General features: G+C 37.0%; 2 protein-coding genes across 2 annotated transcripts; both read left to right on the forward strand.

The window, feature by feature from the left end:
• The first annotated feature begins 6,221 nt into the window (after nucleotides 1–6,221).
• On the forward strand, nucleotides 6,222–8,823 carry LOC129763441 (phenoloxidase-activating factor 3-like). The gene is made up of 7 exons (XM_055762510.1): nucleotides 6,222–6,380; nucleotides 6,449–6,526; nucleotides 6,852–7,152; nucleotides 7,227–7,309; nucleotides 7,371–7,468; nucleotides 7,531–8,084; nucleotides 8,145–8,823. The coding sequence occupies exons 1-7, from the start codon at nucleotides 6,332–6,334 to the stop codon at nucleotides 8,722–8,724; spliced, it is 1,743 nt and encodes a 580-aa protein (XP_055618485.1). The 5' UTR covers nucleotides 6,222–6,331; the 3' UTR covers nucleotides 8,725–8,823.
• A 10,870-nt stretch (nucleotides 8,824–19,693) lies between these two features.
• On the forward strand, nucleotides 19,694–21,172 carry LOC129763442 (uncharacterized). The gene is made up of 3 exons (XM_055762511.1): nucleotides 19,694–20,110; nucleotides 20,176–20,638; nucleotides 20,698–21,172. Exons 1-3 carry the CDS (start codon nucleotides 19,867–19,869, stop codon nucleotides 21,146–21,148), a joined length of 1,158 nt encoding a protein of 385 aa, XP_055618486.1. The 5' UTR covers nucleotides 19,694–19,866; the 3' UTR covers nucleotides 21,149–21,172.
• Nucleotides 21,173–21,600: the final 428 nt, after the last annotated feature.

The following is a 21,600-nucleotide window of genomic DNA, read 5'->3' on the forward strand; positions in this document are numbered from 1 at the left end:
GAAGTGTGTGGCCTGGCGTTGTCCTGATGGAAGACAATGCGGCCTCTGTTTATCAAAGATGGCCTCTTCTTCATGAGTGCTACCTTCAAGCGGTCCAGTTGTTGGCAGTACAGGTCCGAATTGAGCGTTTGGCCATAGGGAAGCAGCTCATAATAGATTATTCCTTGACAATCCCACCAAACACACAGCAGAACCTTCCTGGACGTTAATGAGGGCTTGGCCACCGTCTGAGCCGCTTCAGCGGGCTTCGACAACGACCGTTTGCGCTTCACGTTGTCGTAAGTGACCCACTTTTCATCGCCAGTCACCATCCGCTTCAGAAACGGGTCGATTTTGTTGCGATTCAGCAGCGATTCACATGCGTCGATATGGTCAAAGATGTTTTTTTGCGTCACCGTGTGTGGTACCCATACATCGAGCTTCTTTGTGAATCCAAGCTTCTTCAAATGGTTAATAACGGTTTGATGACTTATCCCCCAGCTCTTGGCCGATGCTACGGCTGCTACTATGCCGGTCTTTCTCGGCTAATTCAGCGATTTTGTCGCAATTTTCGACGACAGGCCTTCCGGAGCGTGGCGCATCTTCGACGACCTCTACACCAGAACGGAAACGTTGAAACCATCGTTGTGCGGTGGAAATGGAAACTGTATCGGGTCCATAAACTGCACAAATTTTATTGGCAGCTTGAGATGCATTTTTGCCTTTGTCATAGTAGTACTGTAAAATATGTCGGATTTTCTCTTTATTTTGCTCCATATTTGGGACACTATAACTCACGAACGACTTAACCAAACAAAACACTGTCAATGACTATATTATAGCGCGCAAAAATACCTTTCCAACAAGCTATAGTATGACTCGATACAATGAATACAACTAGAACTACGCGCTTACAACGACACCTCGCGGAAATACCGCAGGACTTTTTTGACAGCCTAATATATATAGTTATAACTTGGTAAGCAAACGGACTTGTTTTTTTTGCTTTTATTTCGAGAGTTATGGGACGACAACAGTTAGGTGCGCACCTTTGTCCCGCATTACTCTACAGAATTTTCAGGCAGTGAACATCATAAAATTGTTTTGCTGCACGAAAAATAAAGCCAAGACATCTTGGGGAGATTTTTTTTAAAAACGCCTGGTTTAGATAGCTTACCATCAACACGAATGAATAGTCAGAAGCACAACGAAGTACTTCAGAATCATTTACTGCTGTTTTTGCATAAAAAAAATGATAATTGGGTAATTTGGCATCAGTTCAAAAAATTTGGTAGGTCATGGCATGGTTTAATGAATAGGCGCTTAAGATTCTGGACTGGACAGCTTGTTTACCAAATCGAAACCCTGTCAGGAACTTATGAGGAGCGATCGGTCGAATAGTAGTTGCAACTTACAAGCAGTATGAGAGATTTGAAGAACTTTAGCGAGCAGTATCCTCTGCGTAGAACGAGATACACACTACAACATGGCGCAGCTTGGCCGTAACCACCCCGAATGTGTTATTTTAACTAATTGAGAACTAAAGATGACCTACGAATCAGAAACTTATTGTAACTCATGTGAAATTGACGTTAATTTTGTATAGGAATGAGAGTTTTCTCATCTGGTTCTATTGTTATGAAACACTGGAATTTTTATAAATGAAGATGGTTATTGTATTCTACACTATATACTTCAATTCAACCGACTTCTTACGTAGACTGTGGAAACTCAGAAAAAATGAGTGGTTCTATAGTTGTGAAACGCAGTGTATAACTTACGTGATCTCTAAAGGTTGAGCTAGAATCTGGGAGAATACCCAAATCCTTAACCGTGATGTCACACATCATTCAGATACACCAAAAACAAGAAGGGTCCGATGTGGCTGCCCTGTGGAACACCTGATGTGACTGGTTCCGATATAGTATCACCTTCATGATTGAGTTTATCAAAGACTACTGAAAAATCTGTACAGATGGTATCGACCTGCTTCCGATCTTCAATGGTTTTAATGATGAAGGATATGTAGGTGAGCAGATTGGTGCAGGTCGATCTTTTGGGGGTAAATCCATGTTGAGCATCAGAAACGTAGTTCAAACAGCTATGCATGAGAAAGTGCAAAACAGTCGTCTCGAATAGCAGCTACACCGTTGTAAAACGATTCATAGTATATCATCTGGACCTGGATTAGTTGAACATTTTTGACGAGCGCAATTGGATTCAACAGTGTTAAACGAGATCTGTGGATGTGGACCGATTGCTGGGCGATAAGGTACGTTGGCTGCCGCTTAGAAACCTGTTGGGGATCAAGCGTTTCACTTGTGAACATAGTTCACAAATTCACATGTCATGGTGATGATCCAACTGGTTCAAATGATTTTCATAATTATCTCCTGTAATCACATAAAATACCTTCTGTGTCCATAAGCCTGACGCCATAATCTTCTTGGACGACTTCGATTTTTTTGCTTGCTTTGGAGTATTCAATCTACTATGCAGTTGTTGTCGCGCTTTAGGGTCGCAGTAATCCATCCATAAATCCATGTCTCATCCGTAGTAGTGAATCCAAAAACGGAGCTACTACGACAATCCAGAACGCAAAAGGTGGTATGTAAATCTCGGTCTACCAGGAACATCAACGCTAAAGTCGAATGTAATAATCTGTATTTGGTGTGATCAAAAGGGTGTGATCCACTACGAGTTGCTAAAACCTGGTCAAACGAACAATGGAGACTTCTACAGGCAAAAGCGAGCTATGGCCGAAAAACCTCCAGATTACGCGACCTGACACGAGTCGATAACATTCCAGCATGACAACGCTCGGCCTCATTTTGCCGTTCGAGTTGAAAATTATTCGGGAAATAATGGATGAGACGTTCTGGTTCAGCCTAGACCTTGCTCCCTCCGACTGTCATTTGTTACCGACTATCGACTACCAGCACCGGGTATGAAAATTATACGGACTCATTCTTGGCTTCAAAATATGATCGCCTCTTTCGAGACGGCATCCGTAAATTGCTAGAAATGTAGGGGAAGTGGGGGCATAGTGGTCACCCTAAGAAATAAGCCCATTTTCAGCGTCCACATACATCTTCAATTAACGTTTCTCGAAAAATATTATAGTTCAACTCATTGTTGTTCAAGATAGCAAACGGCTTTTACTATAAAAGTTCAAAATAGTACAATTTTCATCATTAGAAAAAAAGGTAAGAAATCGAACTTTTTTTTTTGCTCGGAGGTAAAGTGGTCACATAGTGCGGTCAAAGTGATCACTCGCACATATCAAGCAAAATGGCATAGATTTATGCGTTTTTTCGTCCAAATTTGTTCAAATCATATTTGATATAGTAGATAAATGTATGAAATAAGCTTGGCCTATTCACCTAGAGTCTCAATTTTAATTTTCTCATGCATACAAAAACGTAGTAAGAAACACATAACGCTTCGCATAATGAGGCTTGGTTTTGTTGTAGTGACATATTTATCCAGGGTTAAAGCCATAAAATAATGCTCTTCAAAATCAGCATGGGATGCGGTATATCAGCTTTAATATACAGAACATTGTAAGTCGTTATTCACCTATGACACCTTTGTCCCCAAACATCAAAGTAACTTCTATGCGAATTAATCGCTGAGATTAAACAATATATATGTTCACCTCTCCTAAAATATATGAACAGTCGTCCAAACTGATGATTTTTCCAATATATCAGATTGTATAAACTAAATTTCACGAGGAATTCCTTAGATACCATGCGCATAGAACTACGGCCTAATAGCTATCGAGAGAGCAATTTCTGTTTTTATTTATATTTTGACATGCGACAGCTCTATTGAAGTACAGGGTGACTCAAAAGTCATTAAATTCCTCAAACATAAGTGACTATCAATTCGGCATCTATAGTCAATAATTAAACTACCAAACAAGCAGGTGACCACTTTGCCCCCTATGACCAATTTGCCCCCACTACCCCTGTGGGAGAAAGTTGTGGCTAGCGATTGATCTGAGTGATGTATTAAATAATTTTATCAAATAAATGTGTTTTTCATGAGAAAAAAAACGGAAAGAATTAGTTTTCACGCCCAATATTAAAAAAAGTATCAGGTAGCTGAGTGGAACTGGAGAAGTTCTAAGAATGTTCTAATTCACGGTTCTTTTATTACAACTATCGTTGGCACAAAATATATTTAGAGTTATTTTCGGTTCAAGTTCCTTGTGTTAGCTTCGATATCGGGTGGCTAAGTAAACGGATGCGATTGATTCAGAACGTAATAACTTTTCCAGGGTAGCCTCCAACGTCACTAGAGGTTTCTGAATGCGTCTGATCTCCATGTTTGGTACGGTACGGCTTCTGTTTTTCATGTACATTACTCGGAAATAACGTGCTCCGTGGATAGAACACTGATATACTTGCGTCCTCCGCTATCTTCTGAGAAAAGAGACAAAATATTTATTATTAAAATGTGATCACTAGGGCAGGGTCACCGAATTGAAACTGGTCCAGCCGGGCTCAACCTGAAGAGTTATCGCCGCAGATAATTAGCAGTGATCTACACAAATAAATGAAAGAAATTGAAATTGCTTTGCTATTTTTTTATTTTATTTCTTGAAAACGATTCGATGACTTTAAAATCAAATTGGTTGTATTATTTTTGGATTTTTTGGAAATCAGCACCATATAAACAAAATTAAGAAATAAACGAGAGGGATTCAGATTTTTTCGGCAAGTTCGACGTGGCGCACAGTGGTCCCTGAGAAAATTTAGGCGGCCAAACCCCAAAAAAATAAGGTTGCATAAAAAAATCCTATAGTCTGTCCTATATTCTATGATGTTTAAGGCATCTAGGATCACGTGTTCCACCCCATTCCGCGCGCATCATCGCCCTGACAACGCGATAAGATACCAGTTTCGCATGCTCGCCGGTGCCACTATTTCGCGTGAGTTTTTCTAACATGTGTTTTGGTAAAGTTTTTGAACGATTTTTTTGGGCTCATTATGTTTCTAGAAGAATTTTCAATGGGGAATTTGCATTTGTTGCCAGTTTCTAAATTTGGTTGGTGGTAGGATGTGTTAACATCACACAAAGGAAGTACGTTTTTGGAAGTTTTATTTTGCTTCGGATGGCCTTATAAAAATTGCCCCGCATTTCCCTGCAAAACTTTTTTAACGAAAGTGTTCCTCAAAGTGTCTTTCATCACTCAGCACTTGAATTATTCACCCAAATTCCCCCTTTTTGGATTTTTTTCTCAATATTAACCCGAAATGTTAATTAGAAATAACTGTTATTTGAAGTTGTGCCTATTCATTAATAATGTGAATAATTTTGTGTGGTTATGGCCTCCCAGTTATGTAATACAAATTTGTTCGATCATCAACAATCAACAATCATCAACTGGGCAGTTGTCATAGGAAAAACAAATTTAACCAACATTTCGTCAACTTTGCAAGCGCTTCTACCGAAGAAAATTGGGTGATTTGTTAGTAAATTAGTAGACAATATGGTGGACCGATTTTCAAATATAGAAGATACATGGCTGATGTTGGAATTTGTAATTCCTTCAGAAACTGGTTATTGTAGTATTTTCTTATTATAGATGGGACTTAAAAATATTTTATAGGTTACTATATTTTTTATGTTATTTAGGAACTACGGTACCGAGTAGTGAAAATGGTTCATAATTAGGGAGGCCTGAAAAAAATAAAAAGACTGTAAAAAAATGTAAATTTTGAACTTTGCCCCATTGCCCTTTCCCCTTTTGGTTTTTTGGTGAAACATAGTTGAAAAATGAACTCAGCATATCCGAAGACCCCAGTCTACCAAAAATTAGATTTTTAGCTCAAAAATCTGAGTTTTGGGCGCCTAAATGTTCCCAGGAACCACTGTGTGGCGTGGAGCTTTTAAGTTTCACACTGCTATTGAACATTCTTTTACAATTTATGTTATAAAGAAGAAACTGCTATATGAGAACCAAACCAAAAGAAGAAAAATTGGCACAACAAAAACAGAGCTCGTGATTTTTTAATTTATATCGAGCGATCGGGCATCCCATAAACCCACCTGAATGAATCACTTCTCAAGAGGGAAAGCGAGTTTGTTCTATTGAAACCCGTTTGCGTACAAATAATCAAAACCAATATCACTTGTTCGTCATTCGGGGTTTCCCTCCTCAGAGTTACTTCCGATTAAGAGTACAAACGAATACAAAACCACTGTCGCGTAATACAGATTAAGAATGAGCGACGGCTGAGCGCGCTTAATCCAGCAGATCAGTTAGACGCGAGACATTGTTGGGAACGGTTCGTTTCAGGTCAACAGCCATACCAAAACCGGTGAATTTCGTCAATCAACCATGTATCGATGGTTAATACTTGTGTTGGGCATTGCGATGATGAATCATGGTAACGTAGATCTTGTTTTTTTTTTGTTTTATTCAAAATGTTGCTCTATTTGTTTGCATAATTAACAGTGTCATCTGAAGATCATGCTGGAATGCTATTGGACTATCGGAATTCGTTCCTCTCCTATGAACAAAAAGGACTTGACAGTGAGTATCAATTGAATGTTCATACCACAGTAGGTTTATCCAATATATTTATGATCTTAACGCGTCATAGAATTATAAAAAAAATACAAATTGGAATGTTTTAGCAAACCATACCACATAAAAAAACTAGTGATAAGTGACTGTTCTCAATTAATAAGTTACGAAAAAAAAACAACAATGCCACGTTGAGACAAGTGATATATGCTAGTGAAGTTATTCAATTTTTATCCAATTCTTAAAACCGATTACAGCTGTTCTACATATCGCTTTAAGTTTATGTGACATTTTTGCGGAAGTCAGATCAATATTCGTTTCATTATTTCAGCATGTCCTTTCACCTACTTTCGAGAAACATGTACTGACTTTGCGCATGCGGTAACCATCGAAACATTTGATGAAAACAATACTCCAAAGATTTGCCTTGGCACCTTCATCAGCGAACAATTTATTCTTACAACGGCAAGTTGTATACCGTCTGATCATCCAAAAAATATTAGGCTTAACGCGAAAATTGCCGAAAATGTCACGGTGTCATCGATATATCTACATCCAGACTATAAGCTGTCTCAGAGAAACGGATCAGATGAGAACAATTTGGCGCTTTTGAAATTGAACGCCGATTTGAGGTATATAGGCAATACTTGAAATTGGAATATGAAAAGTAAAACACTACTTAATGTATGCTTACTCCTTGTTGTAGGCTCACTAAAAATGTAGCAGCCAGTTGTCTATGGGCTTCAGAAACTGTGGAAATGTATACTAAAGTACAGGAAATGGACTATGGTACGATTGTTTATGGAAAATCTTGTTTGCAATATCGCTAACGTCCCTCATTATTTTTTAGATCACACAATTAAAAAAGTAAACCAGAATACCACTATCTGTTCGGGATTGAACAAAAACGAATGTCTCAAATCAGCATTACAATTCTGGTGTCAAAGGGTATCTCATAAGTATGCCACTTTGGCTAGCGAAATTTTATTCAATTTGTTTTATATTTTCAGAAATCTTCCACTGGGATTTTGCAAATCAGGGAGCTAGGAAAATACAAAATGCATCCAATGATCGCAAGTATGGGCTGTGATAAGAGTGGACAAATCGTTCCCATTTCTCATCATCTACCTTGGATCAGGGAGGTAACGCAAAGTACCCGAATCGAGTACAATCTGACTGACGTTGGATTGGGTGAAAAATGCTTCAACAATGAGGGCGTCAAAGGTGTTTGTCTACCAGTTGATGAATGTCCACAAGTGATGATAAACTTCAAGGATCTCCAGAAAAACAATTCAATTAGCAACTGTGGATTCGACGGTAGTATTGCACTTACCTGTTGCAGCACAAAAGATATGCTAAAAGGTGCCCAAACGGAGACTATATTCCGAGAAGCTGTACACGAAATTGAGCACTGTGAGACGCTTTATGATGAATTCAGAAGAACCCCTGACGAACATGAACTGCATTCACAAGTAGCGATTGTAACTTTAAATAATTCCACAATATGCGGCGCGACATTGATAGCAACTCGATTCCTGCTAACCTCCGCAGAATGTGTCGAAAAGTGAGATGCCATTTATATGATTATATCAAATAGTGTAATTCTGATGTTTTATGGTTCTAGAATCGATTCAACAAACAACGTACTGATTGGTATAGCCCACGATTCCGATGAAACCATCAACAAAATAGAAATTCAGTCCATCTTCCCTCATCCCAAATTCAATCCAAAAACTCGGCACTATAATGTGGCGGTAATTAAACTTAAACATCCGGTTTCAGTTGATTCGTCCACTGTGCCGGCTTGTTTGTGGACTCGAAAGGAAAAGGTCCCCACAAGTTTGGATGCTGTGAGTTATGATGATGCCGATGACGTGTTATCGAAGACGGTTTTCAGTCCACTGTACTACAGCGATTGCCTTCGATTGTACAACCCACATCTTATAGCGTCGGAGATGTGTGTTAGTCCCAAGTTGGCGGATTGTGAGCCAGACAACGAAAAAAGTTCTTGCCAAAAACCAGGAAGTGGATTGTACACCAATGTATTCGTCGGTACAGCTATGAAACCGGTAACCTACGTCGTTGGAATTCATAGCAAAGGATATCAATGCGATAAGCGAGGACCGTCAATACACACCCGCGTTAGCGAATATTATGAGTGGATAAAGAGTGTGGTCTACTTGAGCTCCCAAAGCAACGAATAGTCGAATGGAATTGGAACAGGCTAATGATATTAACAAAATTTGGTAATTACTCTCAGGAATGTCCCGTGAATATATAGTTTCTTGGTCAAAGCTATTGAATTTTTCCTAGATTTTTTATTCGAAAATTTTATCATAGGGTAAATGGTGTTTGTTTGTCCAGTTAAAAATCTAATCTTGGTTTGTCCACTTTTTTGAATGCTCTAGTTCAGCGCGCCTGTATCGAATCAGGTACTCAAATGTTTTGCAAACATGTAAATAAAATAGTCTTTTTCGTGATTTACAGTAGTTTTACAGAATATTTTTACGGATTCAGCTCGTATACTCATAGCCTCATGGGAGCTTACTAAATCGATTTTCCAAACGGCGTAGGGATCGATCTACTGATTAAATCGGTTAATAAGAATCGATCTTTGAAAAATTGAAGGCTTTTTTTTTTCGATTTATTTGCTTATTGTATATGAATGTGGCCTTTATTCAAATATAGAATACAAATATCATATTTCTATTCAAACATCAAAGGCATTTTGTTTGTTCCTCAGCAAGAAGGCCACAGCCACAGGGAATTCATCTCGTGCCATCAGGCAGTCGTTTCATTGAATAAATTAATTGAAAAGGCATTATTAGAAATTCAACAACCGCCCAGAACTCAGCTGACAATGAAACAATTCCAGAAAACGAGACGAGCGATTCGGCTCAACAAGGTGGACAAACACATTAAACAAACAAGACGACTCGACTGTTTCATCGGCGAGCGCGGCGAAACGGTCGTCGAACCAGACGAGCTACTCGTCTGTTTTTAGTCGAGCTCGACTTCTGGAATATGAAAATTAACGAGACGAGCGCTCGCCTGCTCGTCTCGTTTTCTGGAATAGGACTCTATGTTAAAAAAAAATGTGATGTAATCTTTGGTGAAATGAAAAACTGAAAAACAAATCTATAAAAAGTGTTTCTGAGATCGAAAAGATCGAAAGCAAAAAAAACGATTTTCTCGAATTTCTCGAGTACAAAAGATCGATTCAGAAAATTGTAAATCGAAATAGAAAAGATCGGTCTTATAAGAATCGATCCGAGATCACCCAAGTCACACTAGTCCGGAGGGACGCGGACGCTGAGTTTTCTTCCGCTTCCTAGAGCGGCCCAAAGGATTGAAAGAAGATTTTCCAGCTCATGATCTCAGCCACGAGTCTCAAACCATCGTAACTCTCGCACTATTTTCGGACACTTTTTATAAATCGTAACGAAGATTTAAAAAAAATGCACAAATTCACTCGTGATATTATTGATTTTGCCTTCAGCGGTACAATTTCACCCAAAAGAACTCCTTCCGGACGAAATTTCAAACTTCTTTTTATTTCACCGTTCACGCTTATATGAATTGGTTGGAAGACAATCTTGGACTGATCCCGTTCGCGTTCGGAAAAAGACCGTGATTGTGTGAAGATAAAAGGGGTTTTTTGCTCTATTTCGCCTTTTTTTGTTGGTTGGATAGTCTGTTAAACTTTAAAGGCGGCACGAAAATATTTGAACATTTGTTCAGATTTCGTTCAGTTAGATTTCCAATGGTTCTACTATTTTAACTTGTTTTTCACGTTGTGTTGAGTTTATTGATATGTCCAATTACAGGTCACAATCGCCTCTGAAGCGCGCTACAAATACAACGTCCCGTCTCCGTGAAGTCAACGTAAACTAATGAAATGTCAAATATTCTCCCATGGAAATCGTATGGTCGCATTCACATACACCAGCAACAGCAACTTCGACGTCGGAAAAAAGTCCAGGAGAATAGTTGACGGAATGGTGACAGAACGTTGTATGTGTAGCGCACTTAAGGTGAAGGTGGAAGCTAGCCACAAATGGCTCCCACAATGGCGCTCATTTATTTCATCTCCCTCCTTCACCCCTCGCCCGAAAATCAATAATTTTGCGAAACAGTGTGAAGAAAATGATCGTTTTCGCACCCATCGCTTCCCATCAAGTAATATCAACCAAACTCTAATCGATTACTCACAAGATATTAAATTTTCATCTGCTGTCGCACTGTATAGTGAAAAACGTCGGAAAACTCGAGCAAGTGCTCTGAAAGTTAAATTTTCATTTTTCAATCTTCGGCAATGGTTTGGTTTGTATTGGTGAAAGCATCGTTATTTTTTCGACACTGATGCCAGACAACATCATCGAAACATGTATTAAAACCACTCAATAAAATGTTATTCCTGAGTCATAGCGTTTCATGTCATGAAAATCAATAGAATAAAATTGTGTTGATATCAATAAAATTATTATTTTTACGTTTAAAGAGTCTACAATGTAAGTTTTAGCAACTTTAACATTGGGTAAGTAAATTGTATTGCAGAGCTCGGAACACTGCCACGGCTGCCTATGCTTTCAAAAACAGTAAACGGAAAAGTATTACATTCAATCAAAATGCCTCGGCCAACGAAGAGAAGGGTTAAGGCTCTCCAACGTGAATATGTGAAAACAAAACGATCAACGAAGGAAAATATTAAGGAATTGTCAACATCGAGTTACTATGCGGGAGAACTTGTTAATACCAAAAGAGCCCCAATTCGCATGTGTTATAAATTTGCTCATGTTACGTTCGCGTATAATCAGAGTTTTACTTCATATGCAAATGCACCTTCTATATATATTTATATTTGCAATTGTTCATCGGAACATATAGTTCATACATTTTACTTGAGTAGTTGAAAAATTGGTGGCAATATAGTTGCCACTTCCCGAAACCCCAAAAACACTTCACTTTATTAGGCCTTTGGTTATGCAAAAATCAAAACAATATTTCTAGTGCAACGATACCGATTATTTTAGCGATTTACAATATTTCTAGTGCAGTGAAATTAATTCGAAACGAATGAAACAGTGAAAAAACGAAGTGAAGTTTTTTTCTATAGAGTTTCGAAGAAAAAAATATAATTTGAATTTTTCATCAAATACACAATTTATTTAATTGAAAAAAGTGCATCATCTTACACAGTAGATCCTAATTAGTACGTTTACAATGAAAAATTTTTCAACTTGTTGCATTCTCAACGAATTCAAACAGAATTTTCTGCCGGCGCTCTAAAATCGTGGTTTTGTTACATCATTGACTCCTAAATTAATATCGACCATTTTTAGCAGCCCAAAAAATGGGGTATTGCCAGATACCTGTAGAAGGTTTTGGCTAGGTAAAATATTAAAAGAATATTCCAAGTGCAACAAAAGAATATTTTTTATGGGTGGCAATATAGTTGCCAGTACACGTTAAACCAGTGTTTGCCAAATGATCCACTCATTGAAAAAATCGCTTTCGTTCGTTCAAATATGATCTTTCAGGAAACATTTCCCCCAGCGGTATTCTATTGTTGTTATGTGCTGCAAATCACGACACAAAAGAGAACGAGACAACTCTGCATCGGCTCGCACTTCATTGCACATCAGCATGCAAGCAAAGCTATCATATACGCTTTCGGTGCAGAAAGCTTATTTTCTTCTTTGCCTCTAACATATGCATACCGACCTCTCCATGCATCATGAAACAGCAGGATCGTACGGACAACGCAAAGCGAAAGATTCATATTCAGCTAATGTAGCAGATCCTGATTTTTAAGTCTCAGAGAGTGCAAACTATATGATTATTTAGCTCGATAGAGGCTAAGGGAATGGTAGTCAGATTATATTTTCCATTTTTAACGCCTCTATCCAGTGTTTGGATTTCGATCAAAATCAAATGATACACAATGTGTCATGCAAGAAAACTCTCATGTCAAACTCTGAATGTCAGTAATCACTTGTGTAATATTTAGTGATTAAACTGAGAGAGGAACGAATACTGTTGATTGCATATCCGATCTGTATCAAACATCGCATACCATTTTCGAAGCCCGCATACAAGTTTGAACCGCATATATCGTCCCGCTCTACTATAGCGAAACCCACTGCACAGGCAAGTGCAAAGCAATAAATGATACAAGAAAAATTACGTCATCATTCGGTCACCATTTGCGGAGAGCAACAAATGGGGAAAGAGAGCGGTGTTGCTAGTAAAACTATGTGGTCTATATGAATATACACATTTCAAGGGATAGAGGCGTTAAAAATGGAAAATATAATCTGACTACACTTCTCTTAGCCTCTATCGAGCTAAATAATCATATAGTTTGCACTCTCTGAGACTTAAAAATCAGGATCTGCTACATTAGCTGAATATGAATCTTTCGCTTTGAGTTGTCCGTATGATCCTGCTGTTTCATGATGCATGGAGGGGTCGGTATGCATATGTTAGAGGCAAAGAAGAAAATAATCTTTCTGCACCGAAAGCGTATATGATAGCTTTGGTTGCATGCTGGTGTGCAATGAAGTGCGAGCCGATGCAGAGTTGTCTCGTTCTCTTTTGTGTCGTGATTTGCAGCACATAACAACAATAGAATACCGCTGGGGGAAATGTTTCCTGAAAGATCATATTTGAACGAACGAAAGCGATTTTTTCAATGAGTGGATCATTTGGCAAACACTGCCTCTATCCCTTGAAATGTGTATATTCATATAGACCGCATAGTTTTACTAGCAACACTGCTCTCTTTCCCCATTTATTGCTCTCCGCAAATGGTGACCGAATGATGACGTAATTTTTCTTGTATCATTTATTGCTTTGCGCTTGCCTGTGCAGTGGGTTTCGCTATAGTAGAGCGGGACGATATATGCGGTTCAAACTTGTATGCAGGCTTCGAAAATGGTATGCGATGTTTGATACAGATCGGATATGCAATCAACAGTATTCGTTCCTCTCTCAGTTTAATCACTAAATATTACACAAGTGATTACTGACATTCATACAAGTATCTGAATGATCCTCTCATATTTGGTTATATGTTCGTGAGAGCACAGCAGTGGAACTCCATACAATTCACTGGCTAAAAAGTGTCCACATTTTTATCGCTTGTTTACGTGAAGAATATAATTTTTTCAGGCACACTTGATTTGAGAGTGTATGGATTTCTAGCTGTCTTGACGCAAGGTATTGATGAATTATAAGATGGGAAGGTTTATATAAACATGTTTATAATTACATAAGTTTATTCAAATATTAATATAGCTTTTCTTTAACTATTCAGTGCAATTTTATCAAAATTGTAAGAGAAATTAAAAAAGGAATTTTTTTTTCAATATTTTTTTGAGATGGTTATTAAAAATCCATTTTTAACTTTTGCTTCATTATTACAAACTCATAAACGACACAAAGAGTCTTCGATTGTATATTTTTTATATATTTTTACAGTTTTACAGTACACATTCGCTTATTGGCGCTTTTTTAGTTGGAGTGCTTTTTAATTGGCGGTTTGCTAGTTGGAGCACGCGCCAATCAAAAAGTAGCCATCCGTCATAATTGTATGTCAGTTTTACTCTGTTGTTTCAATGCCATTTTTATTGAAGGGTCCTTGAATGTTACACCCAAAAAATTAAGGCACAGTATAAAAGTTTTTTAGTTTTGCAGTTTGTTTGACAAATGATTTCGTTTAAATATATATATAAATATATATACAAATATAAAATGAATTATATCACATCCACTATTCGAGGAAGTTAATGATATTTATATTTTCTAGCATCAACCCAAATGCAGTAATCCTAATTATTATTATGGCCGCAATGAAAGACACGAAAAACAACCAGAAAAACTCGAACTTTGAAATTTGTGAACTATTGCAGTATTACTTCAGCCATTCCATGCCAAACTGATCTAGTGAGTTTCAGATTTTCGTGAAAATTGGTAGCTTGGTTTCGTTGTGGTAAAACATTGAACCTGTATTATTTTTTTGGGTGATTCCATTTTTTTTAACTTTTCCCAAAAATTACTTTTATCAAAAACTCATAACTTTTGAACCACTAAGCCGATTCAGATGATTGATACATCAAATTGAAGTTAATTAGCTAGTCTTTTTTGGAAAAATATCAAACTTGCAAGAAATTTGAATTTTGTGTTCGTAATTAATGATTGTTTCCATTTTTTTATTGTTTACATGGTTTCGGCACCAAAGGTGCTATAATTTTATATATTTTTCCTTGAAAACTGAGGATTTTTTATACATTTACATTTTTTACTCAAAAAGCAGATGTGTTCGTTTTTTCTTTTTGGAGTTATAATTTTAACCGAGATGATCGATATATCAAATTATAGCCAAAGAGCTAGAATTTTTTGGGAAAATATTGCACATGCTTTCGGGACAAAGGGTATATATAAAGATCAAATACGATCAATAATTAAGAAACCAAATTTTTTTTTTTTGCAAGTGCAGTATTTTATCAAAAAACGACTAGCTAACTGGCCAATTTGATATGTCGATCACCTGAATCAGTTTAGTAGTTCAAAAGATATGAATTTGTGCAAAAAGTTATTTGAAATGGAATGGGTTGTAATATTTTGCGAAAAGGAACAAAACTTCCCATTTTACACGAAAATCTGAGAACAACTATATCGGTTTGGCATAAAATATATAAAAACACTATAGTTTGTATATATATAGTTTGTGGTCATTTCTCCGGCAACTAAATAGCTGAATACTAGAAACTAATTGATGTTAACGTTTCATTACCTTTTAAATTCTAAATACAATACCAACAGAGGGTATTTAAAAAAAATAAACGGCTTTTACGAGGTGTGTTCGAAACTGAAAAAAATTAAATTCATCATATTTGTTTTTTAAGCGTACATACATTACCTAGTCGTATTGTATCATTCAATTTATTTCGATAAGAATGCTTGAACAAATTTCAACTGATGCTCTTACCACATTTTAATTTTTTTATTCAATGTCCAGTTTCTATGGCGAAGCTTCATTCGTAAATTACACATTTGTCATCATTGGTGGAATACGATCATGAATGTTGTTATGAATAGCAGAGCAAGTTATGATTACAATACATATGGGTATATTTTGATAATGCAAATATTAACAACATTATACATGAACCGATAAAAATGCATTATAATATTTGTCTACAGCACTTCCAGCGTCTATATATATATTTTATTCAATTTTCAGTTCGTAATTATTTCTATTCCATTCGCCGTGTTTATCATGATGATGCTAACATTAATAACATTTTATACGAACCTCCCACCTTATATATGACGTCTCCCACCGTTTTAGAGACATCTTAACATTATGTTCAATTTTTAGAGCGTAAACCATCTGTCAATTTTTTCACTGTTTACATTTTCTTGCCACAAATCGTTGCCACTTTTTTCTCTCATGTTCCACTTCTCTTCTCTGGTGAGAGTTTACTTGCATGACACATTGTGTATCATTCGATTTTGATCGAAATCCAAACACTGCGTTAAACAGTTAAACCCGGCTTTGTTACAGCTAAAATGCTAATGAGCTTAATAAATTTGCACTCAGGTTCACCAATACAACTATACTGAACTGTCAAGTTCCGAGTATTGTTTTGGAAAATTCAAAAATAAAGACTATGAAAATAGAAAACCTGCTGCTTTTGTATTATTGTAATCCAATTCGGATTCTGATTTTGAAGAGTATATTCGCATAGACGGCACTAAGCTTTGTGTGCTTTTATTGGGAGGCGAAAATAATAATAAATATTCAGGTGGAATAAACATGCTTTCAAAATCAAAATTATGAATGAAAATTTACTTTAACGTATCGTTTTTTTATTTTGTGTGATAAAATAAGAGGCTTCTTCCGTAATTGCAAAAACATATTGAACGAAAACAGTGTCTGACGATGATTTTATATTATAATAGTAATTATTTGCGGAACAAACAAGAAATGCATCGACAAAAGGTTAAGTGAGTGTCAGGACTACATGTGTTAGTTAATCGACACAGAACATTTGTCATCGCAAATATAAACAAATCAGACTATATAACAACAGCAACAAACCGCGGCATTCGTGAAACTGAAAACGTTTCTTTATTACAGAGTCAGTTTTTTTCGCTATAAGTGTTGCCTCGGTATGTCCAATAGGGTAGAAGTATCTATCATCTCAATAGTACCTATTATAATAATACGAGTGAGTTGTTGAATAGTTCATAAAACATATCTTACTTTTAAAGGCTCTAATATGATTTTTAAACATCAGAAATCTCTTCTTTGTCGATTTTGGTACTTGATTCCATGCGAAACATTGTTCTTTTGTTGAAAAAAGTGTGTCCCATTGATACTTGCTTCTTAGCATTTTGCTAAGAGATATGCGGTCAAAATAATGAGATTTTCATGCTGTGAGGTGGCTATTTTTATGCAAACACAGTGCAAACGCATACGTTACAATTTTCTTGATGTTGTGATTCGACCAATTTCTACGATTTTATTAAAATAAACATGTATTCTTGTATTATCATAATTGGTACAATTTTACATCTACGTGCCAATTATCGCAATATCGAAAGCTGCCTTGTTCCTAATATGGTTGTACGTTGTTATGTTATGCTTGTTATACTATTTTGATTGTACCTCACGTTTTCACGCTATGCAATTGCATATCATAGGGCGCTTTTAAACGCTCAATGGTTGTGACAACGACACAAATTTTATTTTGAGTGTCAATATGAGGTAATATTCACCACAAGTAACACCAGTTTAATTGACTACTTGCGCCAATGAGCATTTCCGGGAGCCGTCATGCATAAAATGCAGATGACCCAACAGGGGTCAATCAGCATCGAGAAACGGAGCCATTAGGACGTTTTTCTTTAGAAGCCCAAACTTTGAGCACGACTGAAGGTTGTAGCAGTAACATCAATTCGACGGGCTGAAGATTGTGCCAGTGGTATAAAAAAAAGGTAGCATACTGAAGGTAATAAGGTAAGGTAATAATATACTAATAATACATCCGTACTGAGGATAGTGCCAGTTAACCGAATATCAAAGCTGCAACGCAGCTACGGACAAGGCCGAGCTGTTAAAAATTAAATCTTAAGTGAATGTGTTAATGTCCTTTGTTCAGTTCCTGAAAAGAAGCGGAAACTGCATCACAACCCTCACGCCTTTGTGATTCACCTCTCAGCTAGCAGAAAAGCCTAGCAATGCGGAGCAGGCAGTTATTTTCCAACCGGGAAGCACTCAACAACAGTCTAATATAGAAATGAAACGGATATTCGGTATCCTGCCTGTCGGGTCAATATTTGGTATCCGGCCGGATACCGGATATTTTTGAAAAAAACCCATAAATTTCTCATTAACAGAAGATAAATCATAACCGGAACGCTTGTTAATTCTTTTTTGGTTTGTAGTTAATTAAGTTTATCCTCTCTCAGATTATCATCTCGGAAGTTCTTATTTTTTTAAATTTCGAATACAAACAATTGGTTGATGTTCTTTGCATATTGAAATTATGTGGTAAAAAATCTGTCTGAAAGGCCATGGTCATCGTAAGAGAAACTCGATTTAGAGAATCGATCAAAGCAAAAGCAAAAATAAGGCAAAAATTGCCGGGTAATGAATAAAAAATAATGAGTCTTGTAGAGAATTTATTGGAATTTTCCAAACTGCCTTCTAATTTGGGAATAATCGCATTATTGAAAAAGTATTCATTAGAAAAAGAGAAATTTTTCGTTCTATCAAAACTTTTTCCTGTAGTAAAATTACCTACAGTAGCGTTCTTCTTCTTCTTCAATGGCACTAACGTTCCTAGAGGAACTTCGCCGTCTCAACGTAGTATTACTTGCGTCATTTTCTATTAGTACTTAGTTGAGATTTCTATGCCAAATAACACGCCTTGAATGCATTCTGAGTGGCAAGCTCTAGAATACGCGTGATCACAGTGCAAGTCGGAGGAAATTTCTATGACGAAAAATTCCCCCGACCAGAACGGGAATCGAACCCGAACACCCGGCATGTTAGTTATGACGCTAACCACTCGACCACGGGAGCACACCTACAGTAGCGTTATTGGAATCAAATGAATGCTGATTGATAAGGTTAATTGGATTTACTATTGACTTGGTTAATAAAACACTGTGTCAATCTACAAAACCTTTAAAAAAATACAGAAAAAATCGATTTTTTTCTTTGCAGTATTGGTATTCACTACACCTACACACAAAAATATAGGAGCATTCAAGTATTACATCTCAAAACTTGAAGCTTTAAATGAAGCTTCAGAATGATGTATATCCCATCTTCATGCGTTGGTTTTTCGCAAAGTTACAGCGTTTCTAAAATCACTTAAAAACTTTGACTCCGCGCTCCCTTCCCATAATTTTTGTCGAGTGTAGAATCAACGACATAGTATTGCATTCTAGGAATAAGATTTAGAGGCATAATTTTTTTTTCAAATACTATTGAAGTATTATTTGAATCCTATTAACACTTTTTCCATATGACACCGACTATTACCATAATAGGTACACTTATTACGAAACTACAGGAACACTATTACCGTAATGGGTACATGGAAGTGGTATTTTCAAACATGTTTTTTATACAATTTAGTCAATAATTCATCGAAATATCAGTGAGAATATGAAAAAGCAGAGTTCAAACTGCTAGAAAAAGTATACTTTTGTATACTTGTGAACTAAAATGACGTATTCATTCGCAAATTTCTGCAAGTTGGTGACATATGTCCTCTATAATTGGTACACTTACCCTAAGTATGATTTTTTTCAACGAAACACACACATGACCAAACATCCTACAGACTGTCCAAATCACAACGCATCAAATATTAGTGTCCATCTCTTTTATTTTATTATAAATTTGCTAGTTTCTAGGTTGATATATTGATTAAACATTATTTATTGAGAGAAAACAAGTTAGCTCAGTGTACAATGTGGCTTTTTTATTTGGGCCTCATTGGTTTGGAAATATTAAGCGATTTGCTTAGGCGGTCCAAATGGCCCCCATTTCCCCTACATGTCGTTTTTTTCTCCGTTGCATCGTTCATTATTCTCGTCGATCATACGCTTATCATGCTGATATTTTTATATATCTACCCCCATTGATGCTATTGAAGATTCAAGTGGCGTAACCGGTCTCAAACGATAAAGGTTTTTGAAGATGATTCATTCCGAATTGAAACTGATATCAAAGTCAGCAGCCACACGCATCAGTTGTTATCGACTTACGCTTCGAGGAGGACGTATTCGTTTCATAGTGAGTGACCAAATACGCAACAACTATGTCAACCTGTTCTGCAAGTGAAAATAATGTAGAATCAGTTGTTCGCGTTGTGGATTTGCGATCGGATACCGTAAGTTTGCCAACTCCCAACATGCGTAGGGCAATCTATGAAGCTGTTGTAGGGGATGATGTTTACGGTGAAGATCCGACCGTGAATGAATTGGAGCGAAGATCTGCGGAAATGTTTGGCAAACAAGCAGCACTTTTTGTTCCAACTGGAACAATGGGGAATCTTCTCGCCGGTGGGTATTAGACCCCTTCATTGTTTTAAGCTAATCGCTGATATAATTTTATACTATCTGCTCAGTGATGGTGCACTGTAGCAGACGAGGTACCGAAGCTATTGTCGGTGATATGGCACACATTTTTCTGTACGAACAAGGAGGAGCTGCTCAAATTGGTGGGGTTCTTCTAAATACCATCAAAAACCAGCCAGATGGATCGTTTGATTTGAGCGAGTTGCAGAAAAAATTCCGAGGATACGACGTTCATGAGCCACAGACGGCTTTAGTATTGGTTGAAAACACTCACAACATGTGCGGAGGAAAGGTTCTCCAATTACAATGGCTTGATGATTTATCGAAAATTTGCAAGGAAATGACTGCAAAAATTCATATGGATGGAGCTCGTATTTTCAACGCAGCCGAATACCTCGAGGTTCCGGTATCACGCATTGTACGGGATGTTGATTCAATTTGCTTTTGCCTAAGTAAAGGACTTGCGTGTCCCGTTGGATCAGTACTTGTCGGGTCTAATGATTTCATCAAGGAGTAAGTACGATTGACTAGGAGAAAAACACCTGAGAGTATACATGTATGTTTTCTCGTAGAGCTCATCGATTACGTAAAGCTTTAGGAGGTGGCATGCGGCAAGTTGGTTTTCTAGCAGCCGCTGGGTTATGTGCATTCGACGAAATCATTCCCACATTAAAGAAAGATCACGAACGAGCTCGGAGAATCGCACAATATATTCAGGGTATGAAAAGTCCGTTCTTTAAAGTCGATGTAGAAAACCTCCATACCAACATTGTAATGATACAAATTTTGACGAATAAGATAAAATCTTGTGTCTTCGGTAAGAGATTGACTGAAGTTTTACCTCGAGAACTGGAGCTCGGAATAGTGGACACGTATGGTAACGGAATCAGTGTTAAAGTCAGTGCACGTGACTGGTCGTTTGCGCGAATTGTTGTATACACCAACATTACAGATGAAGATATAGATCTAGCAATTAAAAAAATTAAATATGTAATAGAAGAATTTGAAAGTAATATGAAATAAAGATTTATTTTACACTTATTGTAACTTATGTATTAAGATTGTTATTAAATAGCGTTTACTACAAATCAAGGTGATTATTTGCTTTGATTTTCTTGATAACAATGTGATATTCTTAATGTTTGATTTCTCGATTTGAATACATATCCGTAGGATACAAATATTACTCATATCAATGTAAGAACATTTCAGGTTCAAGTATTATCAAAACGATGGGATGAAAAGTCCATCAAAAGTCAACAACGCCAAAGCGGTTGTTGAAACAACAACGTGCCGCTGTTTTAGTCGATGGTCAGCAAACGTGGCACCCATCGCGCGATTAGCATTTTAATGTCCAAAATGTATCCCACTCGTTCTATTGAAATGCCTACGGATTCAGCTAACTCGCGTAGCTTCACTTTACGAGTTCAAAACGAGTCGATGCACTTGTTTCACGATTCCTGGATTCGTAGCCT

Source organism: Toxorhynchites rutilus, chromosome 1, assembly GCF_029784135.1.
Source record: "Toxorhynchites rutilus septentrionalis strain SRP chromosome 1, ASM2978413v1, whole genome shotgun sequence".
In the NCBI taxonomy this organism is placed as follows: domain Eukaryota; kingdom Metazoa; phylum Arthropoda; class Insecta; order Diptera; family Culicidae; genus Toxorhynchites; species Toxorhynchites rutilus.

What these genes read in the sequence shown, in the direction of transcription:
- LOC129763441 (XM_055762510.1), top strand. Translation starts at nt 6,332, where the DNA reads ATGTATCGATGGTTAATACTTGTGTTGGGCATTGCGATGATGAATCAT. An exon ending in AAATTGAACGCCGATTTGAG is followed by an intron (nt 7,153 to 7,226) that starts GTATATAGGCAA and finishes TCCTTGTTGTAG; the next exon opens with GCTCACTAAAAATGTAGCAG. An exon ending in TCCGCAGAATGTGTCGAAAA is followed by an intron (nt 8,085 to 8,144) that starts GTGAGATGCCAT and finishes TTATGGTTCTAG; the next exon opens with AATCGATTCAACAAACAACG.
- LOC129763442 (XM_055762511.1), top strand. Translation starts at nt 19,867, where the DNA reads ATGTCAACCTGTTCTGCAAGTGAAAATAATGTAGAATCAGTTGTTCGC. An exon ending in AATGGGGAATCTTCTCGCCG is followed by an intron (nt 20,111 to 20,175) that starts GTGGGTATTAGA and finishes CTATCTGCTCAG; the next exon opens with TGATGGTGCACTGTAGCAGA. An exon ending in TCTAATGATTTCATCAAGGA is followed by an intron (nt 20,639 to 20,697) that starts GTAAGTACGATT and finishes GTTTTCTCGTAG; the next exon opens with AGCTCATCGATTACGTAAAG.